The following is an 18171-nucleotide window of genomic DNA, read 5'->3' on the forward strand; positions in this document are numbered from 1 at the left end:
AAATTCTTTCCGGAGAAAGATAACATCCAGAACCTCAAATTATTTCTATTAATTTTTCAAATGAAGTATCAAGCAGCCAGTGAAGAAGAAGCAGGCATATCAAATTACATGATTGAAAATCAAGAAAAATAAAAGTCAGTAGAAACAAACCCACAGAGGGTTTAGATGATGGATATATCAGACAAGGACTTTAAAGTAACTATACTTAATGTATTCAAGGAAATTAAAGATAAGATTGAAAATTTTGGCAGAAAACTGGAAACCATAAAGAAGAAACAAATGAAAATTCTAGAACTGAAAATGCAATAACTAAAATTAAGAAGTCAATAGAGGGGCTGTGGCTTAGTGGTTAAGTTTGTGCACTCTGCTACAGCAGCCCAGGTTCATGGGTTCAGATCCCAGGCATGGACCTATGCCACTCATCAAGCCAAGCTATGGCAGCAACCCACATACAAAATAGAGGAAGATTGACATAGATGTTAGCTGAGGGCTAATCTTCCTCAAGCAAAAAAAAAAAAAAAAGAGGAAGATTGGCAATAGATGTTAGCTCAGGGTGAATCTTCCTCAGCAAAAAAAAAAAGTCAATAGAGGAGTTTAATAGCATATTAATGCAGTTGAAGAGAGAATTAGCAACTGGAAGATAGGTCAGAAGAAAATGCAGACTGAAGCATGAAGAGACAAAAGGATGAGAAATACAGAAAAGAACATGTGAGAGATGATTTGTAAGGAGGACCATGATAACTCCTCCCATCCTTATGTACACACTCCTTTACAGTATAATTTTGCCTCTCTCTGGGAGAGAGTTTTTTCTCCCACTCTTTGAATTTTGGCTGGCTTTGTGACTTGTTTTGGCCAATAGAATGTGGCATAAATGGTATACAAGTTTTGAAGCCTAAACCTCAAGTGACCTCATAGTTTCTGCCCTCTTGGAATGAGCCTTGGATGCAATGTAAAGAGCCTAGTCTAGCCTTCTGGAGAAAGAGGGGCCACATGAAGTGGAGATGAGTTGTCTCAGCTGAGGCTTCCTAGACTTACTTGCTGACAGCACAACATTTCAGACATGTAAGTGAGGCCATATGAAATCATCCAACCCCAGTCAAGTTGCCAGATGACTACAACTGCATGAGTGGTTCCAGGCCTAGGTCAGCAGAAGAACTGCCAACTGAGCCCAACTCAAACTGCTGTGAGCAAATAAAATAAAATGGTTGGTGTCCTAAGTCACTAAATTTTGGGTGGTTTGTAGGCATCAATGGAAAACTGTCACAGAAATTGTACCTAAAGTTGTGATACTGCCATAACAAAAAAAGTAAAATATATGGCATTGACTTTGAGACTGGCTCACAGGTAGAGGCTGGAAAAATGGTGAGAAGGTTGTTAGTGAAAGCTGGAGGAATAATGAGCAAACTGTTAGTGGAGGCTGGAAAGACAGTGAGGGGATCGTTATTAGAGTCTGGGAAAAAGATAACCAGTGTTCTATAATGATGGAACAATTGCCTGAGGTAATTTGGAAGATAGAGAATGTATTTAATGAACTTGTGGACCTAGTTAAGGAGATCTCCAGACAAAGTGTTGAAAGTATCTATTGAATACTTCTGGTTGCTTATGCTAAGGAACTATAAAAAAGAGATGAGCTAAAGAAAGTGTTTAAACTTGTTGAGTTTGAAAATAGAACTGTTTTTCATTCCCAGGTTTCTCCAGCTGGCAAAAGATTCTCAAAGTGAAAAATGACCTCAGGGTAAAGGCCAAGTCAAGAATGCCTGTGCGATCCTTTAAGACCTCAGAAATATTTAAGATAGTACCTGGTAGATTACCTCTCAGCTAGAAGAAAAGGGCTTCTAAGAGTCCTAGGGGTGTTGTCCTACAGCAACCTGATATACCCAAAGTAGAGAGAGGTCTGTGCAGAAAAGTTATGGATATGTCTTTTGGGGCAAGGAGTGAATCCCCAGTATGATTCATAGGAAACCAACAAAGTTTTCAAGAGACTTGTATTGATGAATGCACCAAAGGGACTAAAAGAGACAGAGACAGTTCAAACTTTAGAGAGGCCTTCAATTTTCTATGAATAGGAAGCAGACTGAAAAAGTTAGTCAGCTGTAAACATCAGTCATTTCTAATAAAAAGAAATTTTTTAGAGAGCAGAGCCAGGAGCCCAGAGGGCAGAGCTAAGAGCAGAAAGGAGTCAAGAATTAGGAAACTACTCTGAGGGAGCAGAATAAGACCCTAAAATAAAAAATATTCCATACGTCTGGAGTACGGAATGGAACAGAAGCAATATTTGAAGAGAACCTGACAACATGTACCCATCTGGATTTCATAATTGCTATGGACCAATGACTGCTATGTACCTCTCATACCCTCTTCTTTGAACAGGACTACCTTTTACAGTTATCCTCTCCCCATCTCATCATTAAATATTGGGGATTTGGGGGGCAGATAACTTGTCTTTTTAGTTTCCAGATCTTTGGATCAAGAGAAACTGCACCCAAGGAGCTGTACCCAAGAAGTCTCATTTGCTTCTGGATATGACTCATGAGAAAATGGATGGCAAGCCTGGTGCCATGATTGGATGACTTTGGGGGTCTTGGGAGGGGATGAGTCTATTTTGCATGTGGGAGGTACATGAATTATTGTGGCCGGAGGGCAGACCGTAGTAGATTGTTTGCAGAGAGGGCCACAATAACTCCTCCCGTCCCTGTGGTATACCCCTTTGCAATGTGACTTTGCCTTTTCTCCCATTAAGAGGTGGCATCACTTTTCTCACCCCTTGAATCGTAGCTGGCCTTGTGGCTTGCTTAGACCATTAGAATGTGGCCAGAGTGGTGCTAAGTTCTAGAGCCTAGAGCTTGTGAAGCCTTGCAGTTTCTGCCCTCACCCTCTTGGAACACTGCATTGAAGAAGGTTGGTACAGCTTACTGGAGAATGAGAGGCCATATGCAATGGAGATGAGCTGTTCCAGTTGAGGCTCCCTAGACCTACAGCCAAAAGCCACTACACAAGTCACTAGACATGGAGTGAAACCATTCAGCCCCACTTGAGCCACCAGATGATAATATGAGTGACCCCATGCAAGAGCAGAAGAATAGCTGCCCAGATGAGCACAGCATCATGAGCAAATAAAATGGTTGACATCCTAAGCAAGCCACTGAGTTTTGAGGTGACTTGTTATATAGCAAAACAAAGCATAAAAAATACAGAGCATAAAAGACATATGGGATACATGAAATGATCTAACATCATGTACTTTGAGTCTCAGAGGAGAAGAGAGAGAGAATGGAGCAGAAGCAATATTTGAAGAAATCATGAAGCAGAAGCATTATTTCGAGACTTGATGGCTAAGAATTATTCTGAACTGATACGAGATAGCAAGCATAGATTCAGGAAGCAGTGTGAGCCCTACAGAACAAGTGCAGAGAATACCACATCTAAGCTTATCAGAGGAAATCTGCCGCCCTACTCCCCTAAGGAGAGAGAGAAAGAGAAAATCTTAAAGCAGCTGGAAAAAAAGATTACTTTCAAAGGAGTAACAATAAGATTACTTTCAAAGGAGTTACTTTCAGGATAGCTGTCATCTCAGTAGAAACAGTGGAAGCCAGAAAACATTGTGATATTTTTAAAGCACTGAAAGAAAATAATTGCCAGTGTAGAATTCTGCATCCAGTGACAGTATGCTTCAAAATGAAGATGAAAGTCCTTTAGCTACAACAATACTGTACATGATGTAACGTTAACCAGGAAAACATCTAGTCTGGAGCAAGTTGTTCATTTGCCTGTTTGAAGTTGATGGCAGTATTTTGCCGTTTTGTGGGATTTGTGTGTGTGTTTTCAAAATATTTTGTTTTTACCCTTGTAACACACTAGACGTTCATATGTTTTTGTAGTCGTCAATTAATATTGGTTATATAACTAGGAATGCAATATCTTAAAAATAGACAAAGGCATCCACTATATTTTATTTATTTTTGTATTCCTACTGATTAACATGGTCCCTGACACTTCTAGGCATTTGCCTGTTGAAATTGAAGCAGTTTATCATGGGAGAAAAAATGCTTACAACTTAAGAATTTATTTCCTTTGCTAATATAGGTTCAGGCTGAAGTCCCTGGATCTCCTATATTTGTGATGAGACTAGCCAAACAATCTCGTCATCTGGAGGTGCAGATCTTAGCAGATCAGTATGGCAATGCTATCTCTTTGTTTGGTCGTGATTGCTCCGTACAGCGTAGGCATCAGAAGATTATTGAAGAGGCACCTGCTGCTATTGCTACGCCAGCAGTATTTGAACATATGGAACAGGTATGTATATGAAAAGCTCTAATTTTTGTTTGCTTACACAGAATTGCAACTTTATTCAATTCATATACCAATCTGAGAATAGTGATATTTCAAGCAATGACTCTGGATAATTGATAAGATTATATCCTCTTCCTAGAGGAAATAATTCTACTGTTCTCCCTCTAAGAGAGTTGCCAGTAAACAAGTTCTAAATTAGTTAACACTCCTTAAAAACATCTGTGTACTATTTTGAGTAGGGATAAAGAAGAGAAATGTTTTGGGATTTTTAATCTTATTGTTTGATTTTTTAACAAGCTCATGATAAGCAGGTAGTTCCGTTTTCTAGATTGAGTATCATTGAATCTTCAGATGAATTTAATCAAATCCATTATATTTTAAAAGGTCCTCTAAATATCTTTAAAGTTCACATATTCTATATTTTTTTATAGACAAGAATTTCCCAGCAGTCTTGTAGGGTCCCTTGGAAATAGTTGTAGTTTAGAGGTCTGAACATGGTCTTTTCTGGAGTTGTGACTCAGTCTTCTTCTCATTGGAGACATATTTTTCATCTCTTTTTTCTCTTGAATTCCAAACAAGCTAAATATATGGTCATCTGTGTTGGAAGTTTAATTCCTGTGTGTGTGTGTATGGTGTGTGTGTTAAGATGCATTCTTTAACTGCTGTAAAAAAGAGGCCTCCAAAATACAGTGGCTTAATAACAAGGTATAAATTCTATTTCTCTCTCTCATCATAGTTCAGAGATGAGCTGGTGCCAGGGACCCAGGTTTATTGCTCTGCCCTTCGCTAGAGAGGGGTCAGCAAACTACAGCTTGCAGGCCAAATCCAACCTGCCACCTTTTTTTTTTTTTTGGTGAGGAGGATTAGCCCTGAGCTAACATCTGTTGCCAATCCTCCTCTTTTTGCTGAGGGAGATTGGCCCTGCGCTAACATCTGTGCCCATCTTCCTCTACTTTGTATGTGGGATGCCTGCTATAGCATGGCTTGATAAGCGGCGTGTAGGTTTGCGCCCGGGGTCTGAACCTGTGAACCCCGGGCTGCCAAAGCGGAGCATGCAAACTTAACCACTACCCTACTGGGCCAGCCCCCTACTCTGTTTTTGTAAATAAAATTTTGTTGGAACACAGCCATGCTCATTTATTTATGTGTTATCTATGGGTGCTTTGTCGCTGCATTGCAGAGTTGAGTAATTGTGACAGACACTATATGGCCCACAAAGCTGAAAATAATTACTACCTGGCCCTTTCTTGAGAAAGTTTGCCAACCCTTTCCCTAGGGTGTCATCATCTTCATGATTAAAGCTAGCTCACAGGAGTATGTTTACGTGGTAGTCTGTGGGAGGGAGAAAAAGAGGACATGGAGGGCAAGCATATAAAAATATGATCTAGAAGTCACACATATCACTTCTGCTCCCACTCCATTGGACAGAATTCAGTTACACAATCACACCTAGCTCCAAGAGATGTTAGGAATTGTAGTCACTAACTGGGTGGCCTTATACTCAGCGGAAATTCAGGAGATTCTGTTACTCAGTAGATGATACAAAGAAAATTTGCTGGAGGGCATTTAATAAACTGCCTCAGTCTGATCCTCTGGCTACCCATTATCCTTTAACACCCTTTTTCTCACTTTAGAACATACTTAGCCTTTCCCCAAAGAAGACAGCCCAAAGTCCCATCCAGTTACTACATTCAGCTCTAAGTCCAAGATCTCTAGGTAATGTGCAGTCCTTTCCATTAAATGTGCATGTGGCTTTTCAGGGGCCAGTGACCTAAAATACAAGTTAGCTACCCCTTGTTATTCCTTCTTCCCCCGTATACTCAATATACAGTGGTGAAACAGGAACAGGATGACTCCCATTTGGAAAAAAGAAGAATGAACAATATGCAATAATCATTGGTCCATGGCAGTTATCAAATCCTTCTGGGCAGGAATTGTGATGATTTCCTGCCATGTAGTGGAGGAATGCCTCAGTTAGCCCTCTGGCTGCCCCTGGTTCTCCTCTCTGGAAGTAAATCCCTTGCCCATCATCAGAAGCACCTGGCTTTGTGTTCCGGGAAGTTCTTCCTTGTTCAGTTTTCTTTGTGATTGGGTTTTGGAGACCATGCCTTCTTGGGGAGAGGTTTCACAGCTCACTTCCTGTTGGTGTAGGAGTGGGGCCACAAAGATTACTCCACTTATCAACCACGGGCTTTTGAAGGCCAATACAATTCCTTCAAAACTTAGTAAGGTTCTGGACTGTTTGCTTCTGGTCAGCTTGAGGTATGAGTAACTGTACCCCAGGATTTCTAGATAAAATAACTTTTTCTCTTTTATTTGATCTTTGACATTGGGTTGCTCCAGGGTGAGAATCTAATCTTCTGGTTTTGGGGTATGAAAGCAGTTGGTTTTTTCACTTTCTGTCTTTTTCTAACGATTTTTCTTATGGCTTAGTTGGTGTGTTGTCTGCATTCCAAGTTATTGTAGGAGACAGTATACCAAATGTTTTGTTATAACAGGGAGGCCACCAGCTTTCCAGTTTGCAGTATCTGTTTCCTTGCTACCTACTACCCTATTGCTAAGCCAGCATCACATATTTCATTTTTTTAAAATAGCAGCATCCTATGTGAATTTCAAAATTTCTGTATTGATTAGTGTACAGGTTAAGCTGTTGTAATAAAGAGATCCAAAAAATACAGCGACCCAGATAAGATAGAAGTTTATTTTTCCTTCCTGTCATAATCTGAGGTGAGCTCTCCAGGGATGGTAGGACAGTGTTGCTCCCTGGGGCCATCTTGGGATTCAGGTTCTTTCTGTTTTGTTTTGCCATTCTTAGTATGTTCTCATTTGCATGGTTGAAACTGGATTGTGCTGTCATGACCATGTTTCAGTCCATAGAAGGGGAAAAGCCAGAAGAAGAGGAAAAGCAATTTCCTTTTCAAAACGTGATTCAGGGATTATGCATATCACTCACTGATGCTGACATTACATTGGTCAAAACTTAGTCACTAGCTATAAGAGGGGTTGGAAATGTGGTCTCTAGCTGAATGCCATGTTTCTGGGAAGGATACTAGAAATACTAGAAACTAGGGCACAATGGAGAGTCTCCCACAGTATTTTTTTTTGCCTGCATATACTTATGCCTAATAGAGTAAAGTTGCCCATGATCCCAAGTGAAAAATACTGTTTTTCCCCAGTTTTGATTTGAGTTTGTCATCCATGACTAGGGATGTGGTGTAATAATCAGAGAGGGTGAAATTTATTATCATATGCTAAAAGCCTTTGGTGGTTCTTATAAACACTGGATATTTGAGTCAGGGAGAAGCTATAGATAAGCAGTGGTCCACCGGCTGGACAAGATGAAATATTTACGTTTGCTTGTCTTTCTTCTTTGAGTGTGCGGTGAAACTTGCCAAAATGGTTGGTTATGTGAGTGCTGGGACTGTGGAATACCTCTACAGCCAGGATGGCAGCTTCTATTTTCTGGAACTGAACCCTAGGCTACAGGTGGAGCACCCTTGTACAGAGATGGTGGCTGATGTCAACCTCCCTGCAGCACAGCTCCAGGTGAGTCACGCTGATCTTGGCCCAAAGAGTTGCCTAGAGAAGTTCTGAATGTCAGAGATGCCTGAAAAACTGGTTTAACCAGTGTCTGATAAGAGAAAAGCACCTCCTATCTGAGTCTCATCTAATGTTCATCTCTTGTGCTGTATGGGTTGTGACGTGTAGATTGGTTTTCCTGATGTCATACAAGTCTAGGAATATTATTATATTTTTTAGCCAGACACATCTGATATAAACTGTCATATTTTAGATAGAAACTATAAAAATAATATGTTTTAATCAATTGTTTTAATTATAGAAAACCTTACAACTATGTAATTATCCTCTACTCATTTTTACCGGTGTTCTATATTGAAGCAATTCTGCATCGGAGCGGTGGTTGAGGTTTTTCCTGGCAAGACTGTGGCAGCACACATTTATATTTTTAATGTTTAAAGTCGTAGCTGTCAATATTATTTTCTCCATTCAGCTCAGGAAGCAAGTGTTATGGGAAGCAATAGTAGCTAATGATGAGGTTTGATATTATTTGTATCTAACATATTCTTTTGGACATAACATAGCATTGAGAACCTCTTCTGGGTTCCAATTAAGGACTAAAGATTGATTGATTGATTGATTTGATTTTTTTTTCCCCCCAGTGGTTTGTGGGGATAATTATGAGGTAATTATGACATAGTTAGGACTTTTTAGCTGTCTGAACTTCTTGGATAGCCACTGACACTGACTCTTCCCTTGGATATTTTCATTCTGATCCTTTGTTGGAGAAATGACAGTAGAGGGAAATTCATGTCTATTGCATTAGGAATTTGGGAACTTTTTTAGGAGTGGGAAGTATTTAGCAACTTATCTGCAGTGACATTTGGTTTCAAGTAACTTGGAGTTACTAATTTGATGATTGTAGAATATAGTGTATAGAAATAGAATGTTTTAGGTGGTGGCTGCTAAAATGAAAAATCTTTAGGTAATCTTATAGCCTCCACGTTTTAAGGAAAGTAACTGTGAAAAGTGAGTGATGTGTGTTTTATTACCTTTCAGATTGCCATGGGGATCCCTCTATACAGAATCAAGGATATCCGTATGATGTATGGGGTATCTCCCTGGGGTGATGCTCCCATTGATTTTGAAAATTCTGCTCATGTTCCTTGCCCAAGGGGCCATGTTATTGCTGCTCGGATCACTAGTGAAAATCCAGATGAGGTAACCCATCACTTAAAAGGTTTACACTTTTATTTTTCCTGTGAACTTTAATATTAAGATAGTATCTGAGGGCATACTTTTGAAATATCTTGGGACTTTGTCTGGGGAGGGAAATTTATGAGGTTTCATCAGAGCAGACAAGTAAGTGATCACTGCTCCATTGGTCATTTAATCCTACTTTAGTCACCATAGAGTCCTCAGTGGGTTTGTAGCACTGGATGTTAGCTCTCAAGTCTTTATGATTTTTGTGCATCATTTCATTTCTGCTTTTGTGTGTGATTAACACAGAGCCTGAACAATGAATATATAAATGTTCTCTTCCTTGGAAATATAATATGGTCTCTCATATTCTTCATTCTCTAACAGGGTTTTAAGCCCAGCTCAGGAACAGTGCAGGAACTGAATTTCCGCAGCAATAAGAATGTTTGGGGTTATTTCAGTGTTGCTGCTGCAGGGGGACTTCATGAATTTGCTGATTCTCAGTTTGGCCACTGCTTTTCCTGGGGAGAAAACAGAGAGGAAGCAATTTCGTGAGTATAATATCATTTGATTGCATTTTTTAAAATAAATTTGTGCTAATCTTCAGTGAAGGTGTGAGCGCGGGAATGGGACTCATTTATCTGCTATAAAAGTACTAACATGGGCAACCTTTTTGAAGAAATATATCTTCAATTGTACTTGCATTAATGTTGTGTTAAATTGTGCAGTGTTTGGTGGATGTTTTTCTTTTTGTTCTGAGCATTTTCAGGTATTTCTGCTTTCAAATGTTTCTGATAAACTTATAAAAATTGATTACTTTAAAGATATATTTTTCCAAGGGCCGGCCCCGTGGCTTAGTGGTTAAGTGCACGCGCTCCGCTGCTGGCAGCCCAGGTTTGGATCCTGGGCATGCACCGACGCACTGCTTCTCCAGCCATGCTGAGGCCGCGTCCCACATACAGCAACTAGAAGGATGTGCAGCTATGACATACAACTATCTACTGGGGCTTTGGGGGGAAACAATAAACAAATAAAATCTTTAAAAAAAAAATAATAAAGATATATTTTTCCATAAAAACAGTATTGTTATTGGAGGGAGGTAGATTCTTGACCAAGATTTTGGCATCATATAAATCACAGATAAGATCTGTTATTAGTCATCAAAATAAAGGTATGGCTGTAAATGTCCTATAGTGATTTAAAATAATAAATTAAACTGCTTGTTACATGCAAATGGCATAAGAGAACTGTCCACATTGCTTATGTGAGACCTCAGTGTGCAATGAAGTATACACACAGCTTATACAAATATAACTGGTATATCATAAGTGTTATTAGTTAATATCTTATTAAACATAAACTTTAAATATTAAATTAATAGCAATTTTGCTTGCGTAAAAAGTAGGGCTCTAGGAGGTAATTTTGACAGTTTAGATATTTTAGAATATTTGCCCAAAATTGAACTAGTTCTCTCTATTTTTTAATTGTCTGTTTCCTTCTAAATGCTTTCCTTCTAAATGCGTTTAATACCATTCCTTTGATCTGAACTATACACATAGACTAGCAATCAATAAGTATTTATTAATAATGTTGGTTTTTAATAATGTTTTAGAAGTAGAGAAGTCTCAATTTTTCTCTATTTTGTCCTCTGCAATTCTTCCTATTTATTCAAAACTGTAAGTGCAGTTTTTCAGAATTAAAGCCATGCCACCAGAAAAGCCATCTGGTATAAAGTTGCCTTTTTTTTTTTCCTTCACAGCCTTATCCTGCTTTGCAAAAGTGAAGAAAGTTTACACTAGAGCTTGCAAATCCGTGGCTTTCTGACTAGTCACAACCACAGATGTGTTTTGATTAGCTTACAGTATTAATTTTTTTTGAATTGCCAATATTAAAAATTGGGATATGGAAATAAATGTATGGATTTCTGCCTTTTCTTTAAAAATGGGATGATAATGACACAATTGGTTTTATATTCCACTTGGCAAAAGTTAGCTGAAGCTTTGTGTGGCTGCTTCTTTTAGAGGAAACATGAACTTTCTAGTCGCACAGCCCCCATCCGGTCTGCCTCACTCATTTACATTCCCAGAGTGGCCTCTATTGGTATTTAGGTTCACAGTCCTGATTAGGCAGACCACTGAATATTTTCTACAGGACATGTCCTATGACCTGGTCCAGAAGCCTTGCTCTTTCCTTCCTGACCTGCTGTGTACCTTTCTCTACAATGTAAAGCTAGCTAGGTTAACTTTTAGCATGTTAAAAATATGGTCTCTACAATAAGCTTGCCTCTTGACACCATGCCAAAAGTTCATTCTTCAGCTCAGAGTTTGTTTGTTCTTTCGTCATAACATTAGGTCTATATTCTTGACCTGAGTGTTCATATTCTTGTTCTCCAGAATAGCCCCAACCCATATTTCCAGCATTGTTTCCCATGGAATTTAGTCTACTACGGGAACAGGACCATGTCTGTCTTGTTGCTGCCATATCCCCTGAACACAGTAAGTGTTCAGTAAATGTTTGTTGAATGAATGGATCTGCCACCAGTTCCAGTCCTCATGTCCTCTGCTTCATTCATCCCATTCCCTGGACACAGCCCGTTTTCTTCTTCCCTCTTTCCCTTGGTTCTTGCTGTTTCCTCTGTCCATCACTCATTCACTCCATTCAACAAATATTTACTGAATATCTACTGCTTATGACAATATAATGAAGACCAAAATAGGGTCTCTACCCTTATGGGACTTTACAATCCAGAGGAAGAGGGGCAAATAAGGAATTAAACACAAGGTAGTAAGTGCTACCTATGATGGTGGAATTTTATAAGGATGTTACAGGAGGATATAGCTGAGTCAGCTGACTCAGTCTAGAGAGGGTCAGGGAAGGTTTCCCAGAAGGAAGTGGCATCTAAACTGATATCTGAGAAGTATATAGGAATAAGGCAGACCAAGAGAGGGTGTAGAGAGGAGGATGGAAATGGGAAATAGAATAATGTTCTAGGCTGAGAGAATGCCTGGACTGCCTGGAATAATATTCCTATCACAGTCATAATCCCAGCTATACCTCTTTTTTTTTTTTTTTGGTGGGGGAGACTGGCCCTGAGCTAACATCTGTTGCCAGTCTTCCGCTTTTTGCTTGAGGAAGATTGTCCCTGAGCTAACATCTGTGCCATTCTTCCTCTATTTTGTATGTGGGATGCCTGCCACAGCATGGCTTGATGAGCAGTGTGCAGGTCCACACCTGGGATCCGAACCTGTGAACCCCGGGCCACCAAAGCAGAGTGCAAGAACCTAACCACTATGCCACTGGGTCAGCACCCCCAGCTATACTTTTTGTGTGTGTGTGTGAGGAAGATTAGCCCTGGGCTAACATCCATGACCATCTTCCTCTACTTTATATGCGGGACGCCTGCCACAGCATGGCTTGATAAGTGGTGCCTAGGTCCACACCTGGGATCCGAACATGTGAACCCTGGGCCACCGAAGCGGAGCGTGCAAACTTAACCACCATGCTGGGCCAGCCCCCCTAGCTATACTTTTATCCCATGTCGGGTTCCACATTCTTCATGAAACCACAGGGAGATGTATTTTCTCCTTTCTTAGAACCTTTCCAGCACTTTGCTTATATCTCTCTACTGGCATTTATGATATTCTGCCATACATTTTGAGAGCAATTATTGTATCTATATTCTCTCTCCCTCATGGGCCTAGTATATCTTGTGTTTGTGAGGTGCATAATAAGTATTTACTGAAGTAGGACCTGCCTTGTGTAGGATAGACACTGGGCAGAGATATACAGGGAAAAAACCCATAATATTTTAAATTCTATTAAGATTAGATCATTTTACACTTAATTGAGAAGTAATAAAAGTAATGAACAAGTCATTCCATAGATGTCTAAGATGCAGCTTAAAGAAAAAGCATTCTCACATGCAGTGTCAGGTGATACCTGACTGTACCCAGCCAGTTGCCTCATTGTATGGAAACCTTTAAATTAAGGTATTGGCATGTGTCAAAATTCATTGAACAGTATACTTAAAATAAGTATATTTTATTATATGTAAATTATACCTTAATAAAATAAATACAGTGTAAGGAGAGGAGAATTATGCCCTAATTCTAGTTAGCCAGCAATAAACAAATAGAATGATGGAAACCTAGTAAGTGAAAGCTGAAGGTAGTTTGCACATAATTTGTTCTGTACTCTATATAATGAAATGTATGTGATTTGCTGATGCACTTATGGTAATATCAGAATTCATAAGTTTACTGGCTTCTTGCAAATTCTCGTATCTGGAATGCATGTAATGAGCACACTTATATTTGCACCGTCATTTGTTCTTGGAACTGTCTGTCTCTCTCTCCTCCCTCCTAAGACTCCAAAGGAATGAAACGATTCTTTAAAATGATTGAAAAACACTAAACATTTGTTGCTGAAACAGATCTGCTTTTGTTCTTCTCTCAGAAACATGGTGGTGGCTTTGAAGGAGCTATCTATTCGGGGTGACTTTCGAACTACAGTTGAATACCTGATCAAGTTGTTGGAGACTGAAAGCTTTCAGTTGAATAGAATTGACACTGGCTGGTTGGACAGACTGATAGCAGAAAAAGTACAGGTGTGTATTTCTCCATTTGCACGAACAGCTTCTGGGATTGGGTTTTTATAGGCTTGTTGTGTGATCATTCCATGTCACTAGGTAAAATTTATTTGATTCTAATGTGAATGGTTCTTGATCTGCTTGGAAAAATTTAGGAGTCAGTGTAATTTTAGCACTGTAAGAGTTCTTGTGCCTGTGTTACACAGTCATTTTATATGTTCTAGTGTTACTTCCTGGGATATATTTGAAGAGAGGTGTGTAGGAATTGGAATACTTTCTCTTTCCTCATTTGATGTTAAATCTGGTTGATAGTTATCAACTTTTATATCTGTCTACCACGTGCTAATGAGAGGGGCTTCATTTAAATCAACAGAGTTACCCCTTGTTCCTGAATTGCTGGGCTATTCTAAATTACCCAAGATTTTGTATAAAATCATTAGATTCATGTAAATTATCCAAAGGTCCAAATTTTGGTTATACACCATTTTTCTTTGAGGTTATCAGTAGCCAAATCTTTGTACCTTTTTGATTTTATTTCTGATAAAAGCTTGCTTTTTTGCTGCTCTTTGATTGGCTCAGTGGAAATCTTGGGGAGAGTGAAGGGAAAGGTGTTTTTCATCTCTATTCAAATGAAGCCTCTATTCAAATTCTAAAAGTAAATGTGTTTTTTTGTTTTTTTTTTGTGAGGAAGATCAGCCCTCAGCTAACATCTGTGCTAATCCTCTTTTGCTGAGGAAGACTGGCTCTGAGCTAACATCCATTGCCAATCCTCCTCTTTTTTTTTTTCCCCCAAAGCCCCCCAGTAGATAGTTGTACGTCACAGTTGCACATCCTTCTAGTTGCTGTATGTGGGACATGGCCTCAGCATGGCCGGAGAAGAGGTGCATCGGTGCACGCCCGGGATCCGAACCCCAGGCCGCCAGTAGTGGAGCGCACGCACTTAACCGCCAAGCCACGGGGCCGATCCCAAAGTAAATGTGTTTTTATCTCAAAAATCAGTTGGGCCGTGAGGATGGAGATTCTCAATACTGTCTATTTCTTCACAGTATATTTGAGCTTGATTTAAATTGAGGGGCCATGGGGCCGGCCCATGGCTTGGCGGTTGGGTGAGTGCGCTCCGCTGCTGGTGGCCCGGGTTCGGATCCCGGGCGCGCGCCGAGGTGCTGCTTCTCCCGCCATGCTGAGGCCGAGTCCCACGTGCAGCAACTGGAAGGATGTGCAGCTATGACATACAACTATCTGCTGGGGCTTTGGGGGGAAAAAAATAAATAAATAAAATCTTTGAAAAAAAATAAAATAAAATAAATAGAGGGGCCATGGTGCCAAGTGACCATGCTTTTCATCTGCTCTCTTTTTCTTCCTTTCAGGCAGAGCGACCTGATACCATGCTGGGAGTTGTTTGTGGGGCTCTCCATGTGGCAGATGTGAGCCTGCGGAATAGCATCTCTAACTTCCTTCACTCCTTAGAAAGGTAGACTTTGTTTCTCATAGGCTCAAGCTGACCAATGGTCCTGAGTACAAGACTGAAGTTCAAAGACCCATTTATTCTTTTCTCTTTTCTTGGCGGCTTGTGAGTGCTACCTGTTATTCAGTGACCATGGTGGCAGGGGAGAGAAGGGATATAGGAGTTTATGGCAAATTATTTTAGGATTCTAACTGCAGATTCTAGAAATTAGCTTATACCACAGTTAGAATAGGTTGCTTTTTAAAAACAGGAATCCAGCTGAAGTAAACATTCTGTCCTGTACAAGTATCAGATTTTTTCAAACCTGGTGATGAAAATCTAGTATTTTCTCTAGCATCCAACCCTGAATATTTCCTATATTACCTGCAACACCTTTCAGGAATTAATAATTGAGGCTGAATTCAGGATGACCTCATGAGTCTTTCAAGTAGAGGATCTGACTGTATGGGGCTAAACTAATTTCTCACACTGGTTCCGGAGACTAAGCTCTGCTTTTGAGCCCCCAGAGGAATTTTCCAAGAGGCTAATCATTTTAAAGCACTTTAATCCCAGGCACTTTATTTCCTTCTGTGTTGTTAGACTTGTATCAGCTCCCTTTTGAAGTCTCTAAAAGGAAGAAAAGAAACAAAATTTTAAAAATTGAATGAGATTTCAGTTATTCAAGTCTCAAGATAAATATCTTTCGCTTTGTTACTCTTACGGACTAAAACTTTCAGCAGCTCACATTACCCTTCTGTATCAAATCTAAATCCCTCAGTGTGACTTGAAAATTCCTGTATACTTTGGCTCCTTTTTAACAGTCCAGTCTTACTTGTATCCATTTCTCAACGTGCAATCTCTAACCTAGTTAAATGGTTTCCCTACCGGTGTACGAATGTATCACGCGTAATCTCCTCTACAAGCTCCCCCCACCTTTTTAACATTAGTTTTTAAGCTTGTATTTGTAAATAATTTCAGACTTATAGAAGAGTTGCATGAATACTACAAACAACTTCTACATATTCTTTGCCCAGATCTCCAGTTGTTAACAACTTGCCACACTTGCTTTATCACTCCGTCTATTATTATCAAAAGTCTTTCTTGATAATATTTCCCTCCTTGGCAGTGTCCTTCCCTTTCCCCTCCACCCAGCCATGGCCTACTGCCCTTTTTTTTTTTTTTAAGACCCCAAATAAAGTCCCAGTTGATAGGAGTAGATGAGGGTTGATTACACTGGGGCTTTTTTTAAGTTTTAATTTTATCTATTTTTAAAAATAAGTAATATATTCACACAGTTCAAAATTCAAAAGGCACAAAAGGGTATATAGTGAAAAGTCTCCTTCTTACCTCTGTTCCCTGGCCACTCAGTTTCCTTCCCCTTAGTCAACCCATGTTACCATTTTCTTCTTTAACTTTCCAGACATATTGTAAACTTATATAAGCATATATATTTGTTTTTTTCCACCCTATTTTTTTAAAACATAATTGGTAGTATACTCTGAAGCTGTTCTGCACTATTTCACTTGCTTTTTTCACTTAACAGTATATTTTAGAGAGTATTTCATACTAGTACATAAGACTTCATTTTCTTTTTAATGACTGCATAATATTTCATTATATGGCTTTTTCATAATTTCTATATCAGTCCTTTACTCATGATCCTTTAGGTTGTTTCCAGTTGATATTCCAGGAAATGCTATGATCAGTAACCTTTGAAATTCCCTTATAAACTTTTAGAACTTTCTAGAGGTAAATGTCTCTCACATTGTTGTTCTTTCAGGGGTCAAGTCCTTCCTGCTCATACACTTCTGAATACAGTAGATGTTGAACTTATCTATGAGGGAGTCAAGTATGTACTTAAGGTATGCTGAACCCCACTGAAGCCTACACTTTACTTTTTGTCTGTCTTTGTTAGCTTGCTTTCTTTAGGTCAAGAGATGGGTGAAAAGTTTGGTTTACTGCAGAGCTGCATGTTAGTGAAATTACAGTCATTGTTTGTGTCAGTAGCCTGAAGCAGTATTTGATGATTCTATGAAAATGTTTAAGTTGTTCCTCAACTTGACTTCTGCAGCCAAGAGATAAAGGGGACCGAGAACAACCAGAGCAGGGAGCAGCAGCATCTAAGGTCACTCTGTTTGCTTGCAGCAGGGCTGAGCCATGCCCGCAGATGCTGATGCTAAGAGCACCGGTGCCTTGAATTTTCTTCCTCTCTGACAGATCTTCCTTACCTGTATCTTTGAGGTACTGAATTTTGTCTGAGACTCCGCCTGGAAGGGACACACTGATTGTCCCTTCTGGTTCTTGTTCCCTACAGGTGACTCGACAATCCCCCAACTCCTATGTGGTGATCATGAACGGCTCGTGTGTAGAGGTGGATGTCCATCGGCTGAGTGATGGAGGACTGCTCCTGTCCTACGATGGCAGCAGTTACACCACATACATGAAGGAGGAGGTGGATAGGTGAGTGGCTGTTTGCGGTCCATTTGCTAGTCATAGTATCAGCCCTTCCTCTCAGCAGTCACTAGCTCTTGGGATTTTTCAAGGCCTTTTATGGTACTCTTTTTTTTTTTTTTTTTTTTTATTGATGTTTTAATGGTTTCTAACATTGTGAAATTTTGGGTTGTACATTTTTGTTTGTCCATCACCACATATATGACTCCCTTCACCCCTTGTGCCCACCCCCCACCCCCACTGCCCTGGTAACCACAGTCCAGTTTTCTCTGTCCATGTGTTGGTTTATATTCCACATATGAGTGAGATCATGCAGTGTTTGTCTTTCTCTTTCTGGCTTATTTCACTTAACATAATACACTCCAGGCCCATCCATGTTGTTGCAAATGGGACGATTTTGTCTTTTTTTATGGCTGAGTAGTATTCCATTGTATATATATACCACATTTTCTTAATCCAATCGTCAGTCGAGGGACACTTAGGTTGCTTCCACTTCTTGGCTATGGTGAATAATGCTGCAATGAACATAGGGGTGCATAAGCCTCTTTGGATTGTTGATTTCAGGTGCGTTGGATAGATTCCCAGTAGTGGGATGGCTGGATCATAGGGCATCTCTATTTTTAATTCTTTGAGGAATCTCCATACCGTTTTCCATAGAGGCTGCACCAATTTGCATTCC

The 18171-nt window shown here is 39.7% G+C and overlaps 1 protein-coding gene across 11 annotated transcripts in view; it reads left to right on the forward strand.

The window, feature by feature from the left end:
- ACACA (acetyl-CoA carboxylase alpha) overlaps nt 1-18171 on the forward strand; it is a 281626-nt gene that overhangs the window by 109440 nt on the left and 154015 nt on the right. For all 11 annotated transcript variants that reach the window (XM_087440845.1, XM_087440847.1, XM_087440846.1 and 8 more), the window contains 8 exons: nt 4084-4293; nt 7666-7836; nt 8869-9030; nt 9397-9560; nt 13465-13615; nt 14965-15068; nt 16822-16903; nt 17356-17501. In XM_087440845.1, the coding sequence (XP_087296971.1) occupies nt 4084-4293; nt 7666-7836; nt 8869-9030; nt 9397-9560; nt 13465-13615; nt 14965-15068; nt 16822-16903; nt 17356-17501 (1190 nt within the window). The remainder of the gene's footprint in view (nt 1-4083; nt 4294-7665; nt 7837-8868; nt 9031-9396; nt 9561-13464; nt 13616-14964; nt 15069-16821; nt 16904-17355; nt 17502-18171) is intronic.

The sequence above is a fragment of the Ceratotherium simum genome, chromosome 16 (genome assembly GCF_057802395.1).
Source record: "Ceratotherium simum simum isolate JZ-2026a chromosome 16, ASM5780239v1, whole genome shotgun sequence".
Lineage (NCBI taxonomy): Eukaryota > Metazoa > Chordata > Mammalia > Perissodactyla > Rhinocerotidae > Ceratotherium > Ceratotherium simum.